Source organism: Chanos chanos, chromosome 1 (assembly GCF_902362185.1).
Source record: "Chanos chanos chromosome 1, fChaCha1.1, whole genome shotgun sequence".
Lineage (NCBI taxonomy): Eukaryota > Metazoa > Chordata > Actinopteri > Gonorynchiformes > Chanidae > Chanos > Chanos chanos.
The window spans coordinates 9,533,897-9,547,904 of record NC_044495.1 but is presented as its reverse complement, the minus strand read 5'-3'; the positions used below and the strand labels follow the sequence as shown (position 1 = coordinate 9,547,904).

Sequence of the window (14,008 nt, the reverse complement as noted above, 5' to 3'; positions counted from 1 at the left end):
GCTCTAAGCCTCATCCAACAATTCTGACTTTACCAGGCTCATCAGGGCCTTGATTATCCAAACAAGGTCTGTTTAAATGGATAAAAGCCTTCATATATAATAGAGTTGAGCTAATCAAGGAGAGTGTCAAATGTAAGTCTCCTCTGAGCTTTAAAAGATTTACTGGTGATTGTGCTAGAGGTTTGGGCCTGTAGCTCACTTTACTGAGTGTCTGACAATCAACCTCAAAGTCAGTGAATCAAGCCTATCAAGAAATGAATCGGGCTTTGGTGTTATGTGGCAGAGTCAGCCAAGGGCAGTAATACAGCCAGATTTCCCTCCTAATAGTTTGAGCCTCTAGCTCAGTCACTAGCATCTCTGACCCCCAGAGGTTTTCAGATTAGACTTAGACTTAAATTGCTTTTATTGTCATTTCCACATATGCATGACTCATACATACAGGGGAACGAGATTGCATTACACAAGGACCACAGGACCATCAGGCTTGGGGCACATCTGTTACACATATACAGCAAAATGGAGGTTGCCTAACTTTAGTCTAGCATGGAACCATATACAATGTGAATATTAAGTTATTTAATGGCAATGTTGTTTCACTGTCTTGTTCTTTTTTGTCTTTACAGATTCCTTTGAGAGGTTTGTCAGAGATTTGTACAAAGCTGTAGGCCCTTGAACACATTTGGACCAGATAGTTTTTCTGGGTCTCCGTCTCTGACATGTCACTGCACAGGTCATGTTCACATGAACTTCCTCTATGACTGTTAGTACTAAGTAGAGTGTGTGTGTGTATGGATGACCACTGCATTACCCCGCAACGTATTGTGGTTGATGATATATCCGAACTGCTGTCAGCTGAGGTCCCATACATGGACTCATTTGAGAAAATGTTGTATGCCTTGAAAAGTTCCTCTCTTTTCCTGTTATTTTTTTTTTCAAGATGGGAGGAAAATTGAGTGTAGATTTATTTTTCTTTTGAGAGAAGCACAGCTTTCTCTGTGAGATGTTTCTGTTACCATACATGAAAATTCTATAAGGGGACAACATTCAAAGCAACCCTCTCTTCTAAGTGTGTTTTCACGGTTAATCCATTCATACATTTTTTAATTTTTTTTTTTTGGACTGTTCAAACAGTTCACCAGAATTTTTGTGATGATTTTGTGAATGTTCCAAACAAACTCCACTCAATCAAAACCAGACTGTCTGGGGAGGTATTGTCAGTTTACTTCATTTTACATCTTTGGTGCAGGTCTTTTGATGTATGCATTATAAAAATGAGATTTACTCATTTTCACAACCATTCCTGAGAAGTTTTTTGGCCCTAATATCTTCCATAAAAGGATGGTGAGAGCAACAGAGGGAACATCATTACTCTTTTCCTGTTCTTCACCCCTTTGGATTTCGATCGAGGGGGACCAAATTATTTCTTTTCAAGAGAAGTACGTGTGAAAACACAGGGACACGAATGTTGACAGTGTTGATAGCATAAAGAAAAAAACTATCATTGCTAATACCTGTAAAGCAATGAGGCATCAATTACCTTTGTCTTGTCTAAGCTAACAAGTGAGCAAGAGTCCACCAATTTCGTTTTAATTCAATCTTCTGTGCTTTTGAAATGTCTTCTTACAGTATTGTCAGTGCAGATTGATCTGATTCTTGTGATTGTGTTTTCCTTCGGTCATCGTTTACATGAATAGAGAGTCTTTCACCATGCCATCAGATTTTCCTTATATCTACTGTACAATGAAATAAGCCAAATACACGCTCAGTAGACCCGTACCTGTGCAGCTCTTCATAGCTTGAGTATTAATTAATCCTGTGTGAGAATGGTTGAATAGGTCTATTTACCTTATTAATCAAAGAGTACTGTTTACACCACTGCCTTTAAAGTCCAATAATACTGTATGTAATACCAATGAGGCTGTAATTTAAATCTGCATTTGTTTTAAAATGTGTGCAAAATTACACATCTGTTAGGGCTTCTAAATGATGCATGATCCCAATACTGTTCCAGGATATGATTGCTGCCAGTTGATATTTTAAGACTCCTGCTACATAGCTTTTAATGCTTAGTCATATCTCCACTCCTTTTTGCGAGTTATAATGATGAGAAAATAGGTCTAATGATTGCGCCATGATGACCAAGAATATGTTGTTTGCTCAGTTGTTTAATTTTTAAATTCTCAGATGTATTTTCTGGAACGGACATGTGTAAGTCGATTTCCTTTTAAATATTTATTCCGTATTGTAATACATGAGTGGTTTACTGATTGTAGCATTTACCAGTAGCAGTGTTAGGTCAATGCCATCTCATGAGGTGCGGATACATAAATTGTTCGAAAATGATTAAACTCAAACTATGTGACAAAACATCTAGCCTATTGTGTGTTTATCTGGCTGAGCCTTATAACGCCTCTTGAAGGATGTGTTCACTTTTACGCGGTTTAAGTGAAATGAAAATTACATTTTTGAACCTCGTATTTTCCCTTCGCTGCATGCCGCAAGCCAACTCCTGATCAACTTTACATTGCTCTGGAGTGTAAAAAGGACAAAACGAAAAATGAGGTAGTGTGTCATTTTCCCCGGAGCCTGTAATTCGACGCCACATCGCGTGGTGCTGAAATGAGAAATGAATTTAAAGTAGGAGCCCTGCCTCTCCTTGACAGACGACTCCAAATTTGCCAGACTTCGAGCTGAGCCACTGGATTACAGCACTTGCAGGAATCGCTATTAAATGAAGGGTAAATTATAGCTGGTATCACGAATGGGTGACCATGATATCTGTCGCATTAAATTGAGGAGGGTATAATGAAGAATATCAGCAATAATCCCTCTCATAAAAATCTGACAACGTACATTAGAGGGAAAAACAGAAGAGGTAACTGGCTTGCAGTGGTTTTATTCAGAATTTCACGGAGGGATTTTGGGTTTTGCCTGACTACACTGTTCATATTCTGCTTGGGATCAATCTTGTGGCAGTTAAACGGAGGACCTCCAAAACTATTTGATGTCCGCAGCTATTTCGGTAAGTATTTCAATAACGGTATCAGTTTGTACTCTTGGATCTTATGGATGCCTAGAAATTCTCTGGAGTCAGATATCCATAGACAACATAACTAATGAATAGCAACCTCCCATAGCTAGAGGCCGTAACAGTGAAACTACTGTAACGGTTACTCAGGCTTCCCCTGCAAGTGACGAAATTATTTTTGGTCCATAAAGACTCGTTTGTTTAAGGTATTTCCTCCCAACTGTTTCTTCAGTGGGCGCACAGATTTAGTGGTCAGCTCATATAGCTAGTAAGCAAGGCCCGTTTATTTCTGTAAGTTTCCAGGAAACAAATATATGTAGCCTATATAAACATATATGAAGAAGTGTGTGTTTGTGTGATCATCTTTAAAAAAAAACAACATTTGAGTATTCCACTCAGTTGCAAAACTCATATGTATCATATGTGTTGTATATTTGACTTGAGAAGATCAATTTTTCTTGAGAGACATTAAGATGATGCTGGAGAGAGGAGCCCCTTAAAGGTGAACTAGAGTGAGAAAAATCAGAGAGCAGGCCTAATCTTACTCTGTCTCACTTCACACAGGGCTACAGAGACCAACTGATATGGTTTCTTTCAACAATGATCAATTCTTTCAAAGTGCATAAATAGTCTATGTATCCTGGAGCTAATAAGAGAACAGTTTGCTGGTCCCAACACAATATACTCTCAATCTTCAGTGTCATATAGTGCTTAGAACTCAGGGGGGATTTTCCCTTGTCTTGCAGAAAACTCCCGTCTTCTCGTCATTACCTTAGCACAAACTTATTTGGTATTTAGGAATCTCTAAACTCTGAATGACCTGTGATAAGATCCTACCAAAATTCATTAGGCCTTTTTGCACAGGTCCAAATGGGCCCTACATGTAGTGAAGGAATGAAACTAATACCCCTGGCATTACTACACCCATAATCACACATGCATAAACAGGAAAAAAGAGAGAGAGAGAGATTGTAATGCAGCTTCATTAAAAAGAGCAGACCTTTAGAATTACTGAAGTTTTGAAAGACAGAAAACCACTTATTTAACACCTCTAAGCTGTATCAAAAGCAGGTCTATAATCATCCAAACAAGAATCACAGAGTTTAGAAAAATTCCACTCACATTAGCGTGTGCAAACAGTCTATGTTTGAGGAATTGCTCAGTAAATGTGTAGCGGAAAACAGTCAGTCGTCTCCTTTGCCTCTCAGTACATTAGCAGTGTGAAAGCCGGCCTTTGTAACACTCACATGCTGCTGATGCAACAAGCTGTTCTCAGGCCACCTCCTCACCAGTGTCGATCACAACAAACTCTTCATCTGCAAAGGATGTTTGTCTCTCTGTTTCCTCCTATACTTTTGTCTGTTAAACTAAACTTTTTTTCTCTCCCTGTATTCTCTTTGCAGGTAGCAATGCATATTTTGATGACTATGAATCCTTAGCACCCAAAGTAAGTGTCATGTCCCTGGACTTTTTTACGTTTACGTTTATTCATTTAGCAGACTCTTTTATCCAAAGCGACTTCCGAGACAGGCTGAATCCAAACCAAGCACATAGCCATAAGGAGCTGTCTGTTGCATAAGTGCCACCACTAAGTTCAATATTAGACTCTGTATCAGATGGCTAAAGAGTAATGATAATAATCTAGCTTAACTCCATTACTTTGGCCTATAGGCCTTGCCTTTCCCAAGTCAGGTCGTGTATAACCGAGTTGGGAAGTGTGGAAGTCGTACGATCGTCCTTCTGCTACGGATACTGGCCGAGAGACACCAGTTCACTCTGATCTCCTCAGAAATCCACAACAAGACCAGACTGACTAAACATGAACAGGTACAAAATCGGTTTCGCAGGTTTAGTGAAAACTCTGAGTTACTTAACTCAGAACATGTAGCAAACCTCCAAATAGAAGAACCCTTTGCCTTTGTTTTGCTAGGAGAATGAAGCTTTCTATTAGGCTTCTATGAGGCTCTTCTATTAGGAGGGTTACTACTTACTCTGAGTTAACTGAGTTTTCACTAAGCCCGCTTTCTGGAATAACCCCCTGGAGGTGTTTGCTATTGGGACTTTTGTTTCTCAAAACAAAGTTTACTTGTTGAGGTGAACGATTTTCATAATTTTATTTTCTCTGTGTTACATTTTCATTTGTCCTTGTCTGTAGCAATTGCATGAACTGTGTGGTAAAGTGTGATCGGTTATGTTCCTGCAGGTAAATCTGATGAAAAACATTAGCTCCATTCCTCAGCCGTTTCTGTACACTCGACATGTCCATTATCTCAACTTCACCAGGTAAGAATCTCACTGTCACGTCTGCATCACATCATGCTTGTTTTTTGAGAATCTGGTCCAAAAAATAAAATTAGTCTTTATTGATAAAAACCAACAGTGAGATCTCTTGCAGCTAACATTTTTCCTGCTACTCCACTGTCCTTTCAACAGGTTCAGAATAGATCAGCCTGTATACATCAACATAATCAGGGATCCAATCAATCGGTTCCTGTCCAATTACTTCTTCCGGAGGTTTGGAGACTGGCGAGGAGAAGAGAACCACCTTGTTCGGACCCCAGGGATGAAGGATGATGAGCGATATCTGGTGAGGATTTTTGCTTAAGTTGTACCATTATCATTTTTGAAAACCACAAACACAGCTGTGGTATGAGTCGGACCACTTCAAAAGCTAATTCCAGTAAGACCACAAAAAGGTTTTCTGCTCATTGTCACAGAGACCTCCAACATGATTAATGAAAGACTGTAACCAGAGGGCGTTCGAAATGTTAAACATGTGTAGACTCTAAAATAACCTCATCTTTTTATTGCTCTACATCTTTTTCTTTATTTTTTTGTCAAAGGCAGTGCTGGACAGTTTGCCCCGCAAACATCAAGTATTGATGAACAGCTCATTAAAAGAAGCCATTGACTTCTTGGTTGTTGCCTTCAAGGTGGACAGGGCTTTGTTGTATACAGATCATTAATTGTGCTGCAAGAGTATTTCTGTTCGGATGGTTCATTTGGTGCCACTCAGCTGCAAGATGCTACACAGCCACAGATTTCCAGATTTAAAGTCACAATTTGTTCTAGAAATTTCAATGGCTCACTACACAGTAAAGTGAGTGGGTACTGTGTTGTACGTAATAGAATTATCTATTTATATAGGTCTTATACTGTTATGCCCTTGCTTTGATAGGGACACCTGAAAGAATACCATATTTGTATTAAAGAAAAAAAGTTATAACTTTGCATCATTGAAAGAACCTCAGCGCTCTTAGGTAACCTATACAACACCACAGGGAAACCAGACAAGCACAATCAGTAGTTTGTCAGAGATGGATTCAAACCAAGGGCAAGCAGCTTGGCTTAGTCCTGCTGACGATATAAGGGGGCATTGGAATAAGGAGTTGATTTTTTAGTTTATTTCCACTGGCTAGAGAGAAATGTGATTTTTTTTTTCACTCAGTTTTGTGAAAGGACTCGCTGAGAATCTGGCCATGCTGAGGTACTATTCATCCAGAGCTAAGTAGCATCATAAATTGAATCATTATCTGCCTCCTGTATGTATTAAGAGTTCTGCATGAATAGCTCTTTCACAGGTCTTTTAGCAGATTTAGAGCTGGTTCAGAGTTTTTGAAACAGTTTTTAAACTGTCCCCTCCTCCTATATTTAAGATGAGACAACCACAGCAGAGTAAACATGGCAGAGAACCTCTATTTTCACATAGTGTTGTTCATAATGGTGACGTCAGGGGCCAGGTGAATAGCTACTCTCAAAGTTTTGAATAACTGACCACGTCTTGTGCTCAGTTAGTACTACACTCTGTCAGCTTCCACAGAAAAAAAAACTGAGGGAAAGCAACTTTATTTTATTTTAGAATCATCTGTGGGCATTGATCTAAAACTGAACTGGTCAGTTATTATAAAGTAATCATAAGGAGTGTATATATATATATATATATATATATATTGCCTTTTGAAGACAATATGATTCCACTACTACTGTCAAAATAGATTTAATGAAAGTACTGAATGCCCCATTAACAGTTAGCAGCAGGAGTTCAGCAGAGTCTTGTCTAAATCCTGCACATGGTGCTCCCATCGATTTCCGTGGAAAGGGCAGTTTTCCTTTTTAAAAGATAGAAGCGATTTGTTTTAGCAGTCGTCCTTGGAATGCGCAGGTCATGTTTGCCTTGCGGCAGGAAATTGCCTGCTCCTGCTGTTCGGCTAGAGACTTAAGAGCTGAATACCCCCACAGTGGTCAGATTTATGCGCGTACCATTTGACAAACACCTCCAACTCTCCTGAATCATCATAGCTGAACACTGAATAAACACTCCTCTATCGTCAAAGTTGAATTATGTTGCTACGTTGCTAACTAGTTTAATAAAGTTGTGGTTCTCTATTAGTTTTGTTTTGAGTATTACGTTATCTACTAAGAAAAAATGGTTCAATTTGTAATGCTGATGATGGCAGTTCACTGTCGTGGAAACAGAGGAGGCATTTTCACTAACTGGAGTAATTATGTCCGAACATCTCAGGACATTAACACTTGCATCTTGGAAAACTACCCAGAGTGCTCCAACCCCCGCCTTTTCTACATTATCCCCTATTTCTGTGGCCAGCACCCCCAGTGCAGGTAAGAACTCGCCTCCAGCGTGGGTTTCATCACAGCCAGACTTCACACACAACCTGCTCACTTTTATAAGTGCCACCACTGGGACCAAATATGCCTAATAAGCTCAAGCCAAATATTTTAAACCAACTTTCATCAAGTGTCTGTTGCACAACTTTCATCAAGTGAAATTTCATCAAGTGTCTGTTGCACAACCTCACCCAGTCATTGTCAGTGCACTCTGGCAAAGTGCACTAAGTGATTTGAGCCAAGGGGCGTATTTTACCTTGTATGTTGTTGACTGACTTGTGGGCAGAGAGCCGAGTTTGTGGGCATTAGAGAGGGCCAAAGAGAATGTTCTGGAGCATTACCTCTTGGTAGGGGTGCTGGAAGAGCTGGAGGATGTGCTGCTACTGCTGGAACGTCTCCTTCCTCACTTCTTCTCTGATGTACTGAGCATCTACAAAAGCCCAGGTTTGTCCCTCTTCCTTTTCCTCTAGCTCATAGTGCTGGTATAGTACTGGCATGTGATAGCTACTTAACACTACATTTTGAACCTTTTCAAAATCATGTTTATTTTTAATTAATTTATTTTTAATTAATGTTTGTTTCTTAAGGTACTCCTGCGGTGCATAATCTATAATCCTTTATTTCTTTGAATTTTTTTAAGCAGTTTTTTCCCTGTCTAAGCTGACTAAATTGTAGACAAGCTACATTTGAACCACACTAGATGTGATTTTGTTTCAGAAACACGTACCTGAAGTATAAACTTTATAAATTTATTTGTCAAATGGGCAGGTCCCAATATTAAACGCTCTCTTTCACGACAATGTAGTCTTGCAAATAATGTTATCAGACTGGAACCTGTTTCATAGAAGCTTTCAGAGTGTTAACACACCTTCTCTGTTAATCTCTTCCTGTTCTGTCCTTGTTTTTGAACTTGCCTGTTGACACTCTTAGAATACAAGAAGCTGGGTAACATGACGGGCACGGTACGCAAACACACACCTAGCCTGGAAGCCCTACATGTATTGTACCAGCGCATGCAGTACGAGTATGACTTCTACAACTTTATCAAAGCCCAGTTTCACCTCACTAAAAGGAAGTTTGGTCTCAGGACAGGACCTCGGCCATCCAGGCAACATGTTAGGGTGTCAGAGAGTAACCCTAAAGTGGACGAACACGATGAAGAGGACGCAGAGGATTCTGACAATTAGGACAACCCTAAAGACGGACGTGACCTAAATTGCTTTCAATGCCGTATGCAAGGAGGGTAAAGACACAACAGAAACAGAGTGAAGAGAGAAAAGGTCCACTTTTAAACCTGTCTCATTAAACCTGTTTCACTATTTATAGTGTGATTTTTTTCTGATAAGGTAGCGTGTCCTAACTGGCTGGTTAGTTTTGTTTGATATGCTAGTCTTGTACTGTAAGTCATTCGAAAAGTTCTTGAGGTTTGTAGCATGCCAGTGCAAATATGTATCAGGACGAAATGAATGGGCAGGATCAACTGAGACCATTCATGTCTCTGAGGATGATGAAAAATCCAGTATTCCATAAAATGACCGACAAAAAGTCATCAATGCCTTCCAGTTCTATGTAGTATCTTATTTTAAGAATGTTCCTACCTCTCTTTCAGGTTCTTGTTTGGTTGGCTTGTAGTGATGACATTTTACACCTGAGCCAGTTTCCTAGTATTTTTCCTGTGTTTGATGCTTGTTGCAAAGAAACTGTCACAAACAGAGTGGAAGCATTTGAAGCATTTTTTCATTGATGTTTTGGAACAAGAGTGTTTTGAGTGATTTTTCATTTGTACTTGGTAGTTTTATGCCATGTCTACTGTACAGGTTTCCGGTAAAACATTGGTAGATCGGTTTTTATCTAATCCTGAGCACATTCATCCATCCTGTATTGCTTAGAGATGTGTATTATTTTCATTTGTGTGTTATTTGATAGAATATGTAATTTATTAAAGAAAACTTCGAAATATCTTTTAAAAAGCCAAATTCACAGATAATGCTGATATTTAAATGCTGATTTTCTGTTTAGACATTAGAGCTCAGCACAGCAGTTCAAACTTGCAAAATTGCATTGAAAATATACAAATAGTAATTATGTCAATAATGTGAGATTTGTCAATAATGTGAGAAACTGGAACATGTATAAATTCTAACTGCAGTTCTCATAAAGTTCATTGGAATGTGAATTGAGTAAGAGAAACTGCTTTCATCATTTTTTTTTCATTGTCCATACTACTGAGAGGCTAACAGATTCCAAGACCACATAAGAAAATCTAATGTAAAGGGAACAAAACAATGGAAACCAAAAATAATTTAGCTAATCAGCACACTCTACTGTGGAGTCACCTTCAGTAGTAATTCATTTAACATGTTCTTTTTCTGAACCAGTGGATGCATCTATTTGCAATTAATTTTAGTATATTCATTATACTGGTCACACAACCTAATTAGGTACACATTTGTGTTATTTGTACTCCATTTTATAAGCCATGTAATTGTGGTGAAAATTAGAAGAGGAATGAATTGGGAAAGAAATCCTACCGAGAGCTTGTACTGTAAGTTGATTAAAGACTTCATTTTATATATTCAGCTCTGTATGCCCAACTTTGGGCATTGAAGGCAAACCCCTCTGCATGGGAGTTTTAATATTTCTCTTCACATTAATAGTAATTTATTAAAGTTATATGAAAGTGCATTGAGAATGCTCTATTAGTGGCAGTTCATTTCTGTTGTCTATTTTTTCATATTCATGAAAATGTCTTCAGTTAGGGTCTACTATTTGGCTCAAAACTAAAATTATTTTGTGTCTGTGAATTACTAATTTACTTTCTTTAATCTACTATCCATTCTAGTTAGATTGCTCTCCTTTCTGATAGATCTTACATGTTCTCTGTAGTTAATTATTTATACGAAGAGTCATGGTAAAACAGTATGAAGTTAAAAACTACGGTCAAAGTCTAGCTTTAGGCGGCCGCTCATGTAGGCTCTGCCTCACGAGCCCAAGTGCGTCCAGCGCTGTACCCCAGCTCAGCGTAATGCCCCAGCCACCGTGGCCATAGTTGTGCACCAGCAGCACCTGGCGACCCTTCACCTGCATCCACTCCCTCTCCACCCTAGGATTTTTTCTGCCAGGTCTCAGGCCCACCCACTCCCCCAGAATCTGCCCACCATGCAGAGAGGGTTCTAAACGGCTACAGCGCTCCAAAATCCCCTCGCTGTCCATCTTATTCACTTCCAGACACCAGTCGTCCGCTTGCCGGGTTCCCCCCGCAGTGACGTAACTCGAGCCAGGGTAAATATAAGTCTTGCCGTCACCGTCCCGTATGAAGTTCTTCAGCCAAGGGGCATGAACTTTCAGGACCTGGCCCCGGACTGGGTAGACCTCAGCATCGCCCACTAAGGATCTGGATCCAAGTCCTGAGCAATTGACAATGACATCATAGCTCCGGCCAAGCTGCTGAAAGTCTTTTACCGTCTCACGTATGATCTGACCACCAGCTTTCCTTAATCTGTAGAAAGAAAATATTTAAATGACCCACTTCCAAAAATCAAAGAAACCAAGCGAGAAGGTTAGATATTACATATCTATACATATCACAAACCTTTTCTCTAGCCATGGAAGGTAACTGGAGCATTCACATTTGATTGTGGTGAAAGCTTGGCCAAACTTGTGGTCTGGAAACCTTTTCATTTCACGATCCGTCATGGGACGGAACCCTAGCACATACTTAGACCAGAAGGGAGTTTTGTCACTTGGAATCTCCTTGAATATCTGATATCTAGAATGACAGGGGGTGGGGATCACAACCATGAAAGAAAAAACAAATATAAAAGCAGTAACGAGTGAACAATTGTATTGTTCCTAAAAATATAAAAAAATATTTCTCAATATTATAAAGCACAGTATGTACCCTGAACTGAGTAACACTCCTGCCTCTGAAGCTTGTGAAGACACAGCAATGGTGTATAGATGATCAAATGTGTCCTTGAACCAATGCTGCTGCCTTTCTAGAGGAATGTCTAGATGCAGCATTGAACAGATATTGCATACGTGTTTATTATGTAGAAGTGGACAAAAAAAGCACAAAATTATCCAGTTGTCACTTTCAGGAATTGGAAATAATCTATGGACATACAGTATTACAAAACTAACCTGGAAATTCAGAAGCAAAAAGGATCCCAGCTGCACCATCACTAGTAGTGTCTGGGGAGAACTTGTCGGCGATAATAGTCACAGAACAGTATGGAAGGACCTCAGCTATACACACTGCAGTGGAAAGACCAACAACACCCGCACCTACCACAGCCACCTTCACGTTCTTCATCTTGAAATATACTCACTGAAACACAGTTGCAGTTCTTGTGTAAGAATTGGACTAGTAATACAATAGCTCGTTCATGTTATGTAACATAAAGGCAGATTGAAGTTCAAGCTGGAAGGTGGGCAAGACAGTCTCACTAAGATTACCAAATTCAAGGGTTATTTCAAAGATTATATTACTGGACACACCTCTCGTAATTCTAACCACTTCAAGCGAGTGGTTGGACAACAGAGCGGGTGAGTCTTGACTTTACAGGTTCTTACTGGATTTGAGCTGCACATATGCATAGTCTGCGCAGAAAACCTCTCAGCATCATCGAAATTTGCCGATACTGGTCACGACGAATTTGCTTTATTGTATGCAATTTGAAGTCAAGTCATACTTGCTGCATTTATTTTTATTCGACTAGTAGGGTTCGGGAAGACATGTCACAGCACTCCAATGTTATCCCAACGTTACAAAGATGTTTTAAATCTTAAATCGATACATTGATTAATAGACCCCAGTTAAAGAGAGATCGCAACTTATTTAGCACCAAAACAATTTTTTCATTCAGTACAGTGCCAATAACAAAATCCGATTAAAAATAAGTAGTGGTACTGTCCATGCGAACTCACCTCTTCGCCCTTTTTGTTTCAAAAGGAGTACAACGTTCAGAATCCTTGGACTATGTTAAGTGCTTTTCATTTATAATTAATCCATAGTCATGATTGTAAGTGATCAGACGCACCTTTCGTTAGATGATTGGTTAGGTTACCTAAAATAAAAACACAGAGGGAATTGTGGGTAATGGAGTTCAGAATACGTCGGGTCATTCGGGTCTTTATGAAAAATTAATTACATATCAGATATCTGCCTGTAAGTGAGCATGGAAATATTGTCAGTTATCAAGTGTAGCCTAATTCAGAGGAAAATAAAGTGTCAGTGTTATCCCATTAACCTGTTAATAATTTCTTTTATTCTTACGTTAACAATACTAACACTGTTGGAAAAGTAAACCGTTAAAATTAATTATCTAAATTGTTCGAATAGTTACTTTATATCAGGCAAAAGATCTTATTTATTTTTATGTTAAAGAATATAACATATAAATAATTTTTAATCAATATCATATATTCCATAATGCAGCGCAAATCCCACACATTTTTGGAATTATGTAGGCTAAAATACGAACAAACACACTAAACGTGGTCCAGTCATATATCTTTGTTTTACAGGGTAGTTTTAAGTAAACAAATACTGAATAAACAAACAGAGGTGTAAATATATGTTTATTGCGCCTATTATGTGGTCTTAACCTTGCCAAGGGGTTCGCAATAACTTAAAAAAATATATACAAAATTAAAAATGAAACAATGAAATTCCAAAATTAACGCATCAAAAGTAAGATTGGAATCATAAATAAACCAGAAGGCACTTGGAGAGAAGGCTGTAGCTAAAATGTGGTAAATAAACATATTTAGTTTTGTGTATGACAAAGGAGGGGATGGCCTTTCGCCAAACGTTTCCATTTTTTAAAATCAGTTTTCGTATTACGTTTTATGTATCAATCGCTGAAGACTCTGACGTATCCGCTCAAACCCCACGTGACCAAAACTCTCGCGATTTTTGTTCCGCGGCGTTCCTTCAAGGTAAGGTCCTGAAAGCTTTGTATTATCATTTGGTTACACATGCACTTTAAACGTCTTCGCAGTGAAAGTTATACAGCTTCATTCAGTAGAACATCGAGGGGTTACTGTACTGTTTTACACTGCTTTTCTCTTTTTCAGCTACGTGATTTTGCTGCGACGAAACAGATGATAGCAACCACCCATCCTTACAAACAAAACATGGCGCTCGTTTCAAAGTCAGGCAATATAATTTAAAAGAAAAAGCTCGATCGGATCGTTGTGTCTGTGTTTTTAGGTAGTCCTAATCTACCGCTGGTCATGTCCCACTAGTGTAAGGGACCGCAAATGTTGTATATGCATCGGTACCCGAATCTTTATATATAACCTTTTACCGAATAATGCATTTTAAATTAGCTGTTAGGGAAGCGTATG

At 38.9% G+C, this 14,008-nt stretch overlaps 3 protein-coding genes across 3 annotated transcripts in view; 2 read left to right on the top strand and 1 right to left on the bottom strand.

The window, feature by feature from the left end:
- sash1b (SAM and SH3 domain containing 1b) overlaps positions 1–715 on the top strand; it is a 63,886-nt gene extending 63,171 nt beyond the window's left edge. Inside the window, exon 20 of the mRNA XM_030788535.1 lies at positions 624–715. Within this exon, the coding sequence (XP_030644395.1) occupies positions 624–665 (42 nt within the window). The 3' untranslated portion in view covers positions 666–715. The remainder of the gene's footprint in view (positions 1–623) is intronic.
- A 3,479-nt stretch (positions 716–4,194) lies between these two features.
- LOC115824756 (uronyl 2-sulfotransferase) lies at positions 4,195–9,334 on the top strand. Its single transcript, XM_030788512.1, has 8 exons — positions 4,195–4,264; positions 4,432–4,475; positions 4,700–4,855; positions 5,232–5,311; positions 5,462–5,615; positions 7,551–7,648; positions 7,941–8,098; positions 8,585–9,334. Exons 1-8 carry the CDS (start codon positions 4,195–4,197, stop codon positions 8,839–8,841), a joined length of 1,017 nt encoding a protein of 338 aa, XP_030644372.1. The 3' UTR covers positions 8,842–9,334.
- Positions 9,335–9,374: 40 nt separating this feature from the next.
- On the bottom strand, positions 9,375–12,644 carry ddo (D-aspartate oxidase). Its single transcript, XM_030774621.1, has 5 exons — positions 12,584–12,644; positions 11,798–11,984; positions 11,556–11,664; positions 11,247–11,423; positions 9,375–11,153 (listed from the first exon to the last, which is right to left on the bottom strand). The coding sequence occupies exons 2-5, from the start codon at positions 11,967–11,969 to the stop codon at positions 10,595–10,597; spliced, it is 1,017 nt and encodes a 338-aa protein (XP_030630481.1). The 5' UTR covers positions 11,970–11,984; positions 12,584–12,644; the 3' UTR covers positions 9,375–10,594.
- Positions 12,645–14,008: the final 1,364 nt, after the last annotated feature.